The 3,866-nt window shown below is 71.5% G+C and overlaps 1 protein-coding gene across 2 annotated transcripts; it reads right to left on the bottom strand.

Annotated features, from left to right (window-relative positions):
* Positions 1-1,007: 1,007 nt before the first annotated feature.
* Positions 1,008-3,655, bottom strand: LOC133771121 (epididymal-specific lipocalin-9). 2 transcript variants are annotated; one of them, XM_062206847.1, is made up of 7 exons: positions 3,543-3,655; positions 2,951-3,087; positions 2,733-2,806; positions 2,072-2,178; positions 1,841-1,938; positions 1,659-1,687; positions 1,008-1,095 (listed from the first exon to the last, which is right to left on the bottom strand). In XM_062206847.1, the coding sequence occupies exons 1-6, from the start codon at positions 3,636-3,638 to the stop codon at positions 1,666-1,668; spliced, it is 534 nt and encodes a 177-aa protein (XP_062062831.1). In that variant the 5' UTR covers positions 3,639-3,655; the 3' UTR covers positions 1,008-1,095; positions 1,659-1,665. The 2 variants fall into 2 exon arrangements, with proteins under 2 accessions (XP_062062831.1, XP_062062832.1); XM_062206848.1 differs by having other exon boundaries at positions 1,011-1,455.
* Positions 3,656-3,866: the final 211 nt, after the last annotated feature.

The following is a 3,866-nucleotide window of genomic DNA, read 5'->3' as shown; positions in this document are numbered from 1 at the left end:
TCCAGGCACCAAGGCAGGCCCCTCCCAGCCACCCCTCCTCTGTGAGGGGCCCCCAGCGGCCAGCGGTCCTGGCCTGCCCCGCTGTCCCAGCAGCCCCTGCGGCCGCCCGTGTGTGGTGTGGAGGACCGAGCAGTGGGGCCACCTTGCATGCCTGGCCCAGGATGGGGGCGGCCGCCCTGGGGGAGGAGCCGGGGGCAGGGGAGGCGGCTCCATGGGCCCCGGTGTGACGAGGTTCGAGGGTGACAGCGGGGGAGCCGGGTGCCGCCTCCCCTCTATCCCGACATGTCTCACACCAGCCTGGGGCCTCCCGGGGCCTGCCACCTGCTCATGGGCCCTGGGCAGCTGCTCTGTGTCCTGGGAGCTCAGTGGCTGGGCGGGGAGGGAAGGCTTGCCTCACCCTGCTGACCGCGACACCGTGACTCCAACCGGGAGTCGGGGGACCGAGGCCACCCCGTGGCGTGAGCCCATGGTAGACGCGGCCCCGCAGGCCGAGCCGGGCTCTGCCCCAGCTTTGGTGAGGGGACAGGTGGCCAACAGAGCACTCTGCACCCCAAGACTGTCCCCGGGGCCCCAGGGAGGCCGCACCCCTGCGCTGGCTCAGCTCTGGGCGCAGGCTGCCCCTGCCTGCTCCGCCTGCTGCTGGCAGCCGCGTGCACCTGCTGGACAGGGCAGCCTGGACAGGGCAGCCTGGGCCAGGCAGAGGTGAGCGGGGCAGCCTGGGTAGGGCAGAGGTGGGCGGGGCAGCCTGGGTGGGGCAGAGGTGGGCGGGGCAGCCTGGGCAGGGCAGAGGTGGGCGGGCTCTGGTGGCCCCTGCAGAGCCCAGGATTTCTGCTCTGGGTGGGGTCTCCCCAGGCCCCCAGTCCCAGTCGGCCGAGGTTCCTCTTCTGGATGAGGACACACGGGCTCTCCTCTCGCCCTGTCCCTCCTGCCCTCCCGAGGCCCCTCCCCTGACCCACAAGCCCCCCACCCCGGTGCAGACAAGATGGCCACAGGTGGATACAGAATCGGTTTAATGCAGGGGTGGGGTGGGCGCGGGGCAAGAGATGCAGAGGTGGAGGCTCGGCAGTGCGGGCTCTGGGTGGCAGCGAGCAGGACCTGGGGAAGCCACAGGCCCGGTTGCCAGTCTCCAGCCCAGCTCGACAGCCCTGGGTGCCAGGAGCACTCGGCTCCCGGGCAGGGCTCCTGGGGGCGTTCCCTCGGTCTGCCCCCATCCGGCTTCGTCCGTGCACCCAGAGCCCTGACACCGGTGGCCAAGGGCTGAGTCCCTGCAGCCTCAACTCCGGGGGAGGCATGGAAGGACCTGGCTCCCCCCGTCCCCGGCTCTGGAGAGGCGGGAGTGACGGGGTTCGTGCTCCTCACCCCTGCTGCTCCCCTGGGGGAGGCCAGGATACAGGTGTGGGGGGCAGCCTGTCCAGGGGGGCACCCCAGGGCTGGAGCTGGGCGAGGCCACGTGTGCTGCAGGAATGCAGAAGGGGTGGGAGGAAGCCGGGGCCCTTCCCGGGGTCCTGGGCCAGGGCTCCCAGGAGAGCAGCCCCTGCACAAGAGCCCCCGCCCCCTCATCGGGGCAGAGCAGGGGTGCCCCGGGCCCGCACGGCTGCTCGGCATCCCGCCGGGGACCCGGGGTGCAGCGGGCACGGAGGCAGCCGGCAGCCACTCACCTATGGGTCAGAGGAGCTGCATCGGGATGCTGTCACAGAGGAGGCCCTGGTCACCATGGGAGCCTGGCCTGCCCTTGCCCCCTGCCCCCTGCCCACGGCCACAGCCGCCCAGCCCAGCTCCACAGGACCCCGACGGCCCCCCATCCTGCCCAGCCGCCCAGCACCGGGGCTCCCCAGCTTACGGTCCACAGAGAGGTCCTCGATGTCCTGGCTGAGGCCCCTGCTCTTCGTGAACTTCCTGTATGCCTCCTGCCCCGCCTCCCTGCCCAGGGCGCCCGACCTGCAGCAGCCCCCAGGATGGTCACGGGTGAGGCCGGGGCAGCCTGGGGCCCGTGGGGCATCCCGGGCCGGGGAGAGACTGAGCCCCTGCCACCCCCTCCCTCCCTGCACCGTGCTGGGGGGGCGACACCCACTGTGGAGTTCGGCCACGATGAGCTGGCCGCTGTCACTGAGGTTCTCCAGTCCATGATGACGAAGTCGTCAGACGTGGCCACGAATGTGAGGTAATTCTTGCCTTTGTCTAGGACGGAACGTGGGGAAGAGCCCGTGACACCGCTTGGGAGCCACAGCCCGGCGCCTCCCCCGGCTCAGCCCCGGGTCCCCCTCCCGCCCGGCCCAGGGCGCCAGATCCCTGCCGGATCCGGACCACGCTCTGTGCGGGGCGCTACGCCCCTTCCTGGGTCAGGAGGGGACAGCGGGTGTCTTGGTGCCTGCCAGAGCTCAGGGCCAGCTGTGGGTGGAGCCTGGGGGTGAGGAGCACCCCCCCCCCGCCCTGTCCTGCCACTTCCCAGCTGGTTTCAGACCCTGGGAGCTGCAGGACCCCCAGACCCTGGGCGGGGCAAGGAGGCTCCCCACCCCAGCTCAGGCAGGGCAGGGGCCCAGCTGGGGGCCCCCACGGTTGGGGGGGGGGGCCCTGCTCTGGAGTTTGGATTTCAGAGAGCGTGGCTGCCAGGTCTGAGCTGTCTCTGCCTTCCTGCCCGCCCCTTCTGGGACCGCCCACAGCCACAGCCAGCAGCCACAGCCCGCAGCCACAGCCAGCAGCCACCGGGGGGAAGCTCCGGTCGGCGCACTCACACTGGAAGGTGTAGCGGCCTGGGCTGTCCGTCTTCTCCGCGATGTAGAAGTCCTCCACGCACCTGCCATCCTGTCTGGGAGGGCAGAGGGGAAGTGAGGGGCCGGGCCGGGGCGGCGGGGCCATGGGCGCTGCCCTTGGAGGCGTGCGGGGGCAGTGTGTGTGCGGCTGGGCTGGGCTGGAGGCCGGGCAGCCGCCCCGGGCAGGGGCCAGGCCTCACCTGTGGAAGTAGGTGACCTTCAGGTCGCCATTCTCCAGGAGTCTGATGCTGGACATGTAGCACCGGTAGGAGCCACCTTCTTCTATGGCCGTGCGGTTGGTGGCGGCGAGCTTGATGGTGTGCCAGTGCCCCTCCACCTGCAGGCCGCAGGCCTCCTGCTAACCGCGGGCGAGGGGCAGCCCTCCCGGAGCCCGGGGCGTGGCCGCGGGGCGGGGCGGGGCGCACACCCCACCTGGTCTGCAGCCCTGCTCTGAGCAGCGGCCCCTCCCCCAGGCGGGCAGCTGCCCAAGCAGGGAGTGGACGTGGCAGAGGCTCCGGTCCCCCTCGTTGGGACTCTGGGCTCTCAGCCCTCGGAGCCAGGGTGGCTGTGGGGGTCCCAGGTGGCTAGAGGCTGAGGGACGAGGGTCCAGGCCTCAGTGGCCCAGGGGTCTGGACCCTTAGTATGTTTGTGTGAAATGGGGCGTGCCGTCTCCCGGGGCAGTGTCGTGGGTGTTGGCGTGGGAGTGCCCCGGGCACTGGGGGTGTGGCAGGGTCCTCTGGGGACGTGGACTGCCCTCCCCGCCCCCCCTCTGGGAGCCCCTGGGGGTGCCACCTGCTCAGGCCGGAAGCCGGGCTGCACGGGCACCTGGCTCTGGTCCTGCAGGGCCCAGGCCAGGCTTAGGAAGAGGCTGAGGGGCAGGAGCTGCATCTCCACGGTCGGCTGCTTCCCCGGGACGGAGCGAGGCCACGGCCGCCCGCATATATACTGTGCAGGGCGGCGGCCCAGAGCCAGAGTCGTCCCTGGCCCCCTGCCCCTTGCGTCATCACCAGATCCACATGTTTGCAGAGCAGGCACCTGGCCCAGCACCCTCAGCCTCGGCTGGAAAGGTCAGGACAGACTGTGCGGACGCCGGGACTCGGGGCCCTCGTGGGGTGC

The sequence above is a fragment of the Lepus europaeus genome, chromosome 12, assembly GCF_033115175.1.
Source record: "Lepus europaeus isolate LE1 chromosome 12, mLepTim1.pri, whole genome shotgun sequence".
NCBI lineage: Eukaryota > Metazoa > Chordata > Mammalia > Lagomorpha > Leporidae > Lepus > Lepus europaeus.
The sequence above is the reverse complement of the archived record's forward strand: the minus strand, read 5'-3'. Positions and strand labels throughout refer to the sequence as shown.

Excerpts from the sequence above, each read along its gene's own strand:
- LOC133771121 (XM_062206847.1), bottom strand. The coding sequence starts at position 3,638 with ATGCAGCTCCTGCCCCTCAGCCTCTTCCTAAGCCTGGCCTGGGCCCTG. Across the intron at positions 2,179-2,732 it reads AGGCCGCTACACCTTCCAGT|ACAAAGGCAAGAATTACCTC; the intron begins GTGAGTGCGCCG and ends GTTCCGTCCTAG. Across the intron at positions 1,939-2,071 it reads CATCGTGGCCGAACTCCACA|GTCGGGCGCCCTGGGCAGGG; the intron begins GTGGGTGTCGCC and ends GGGCTGCTGCAG.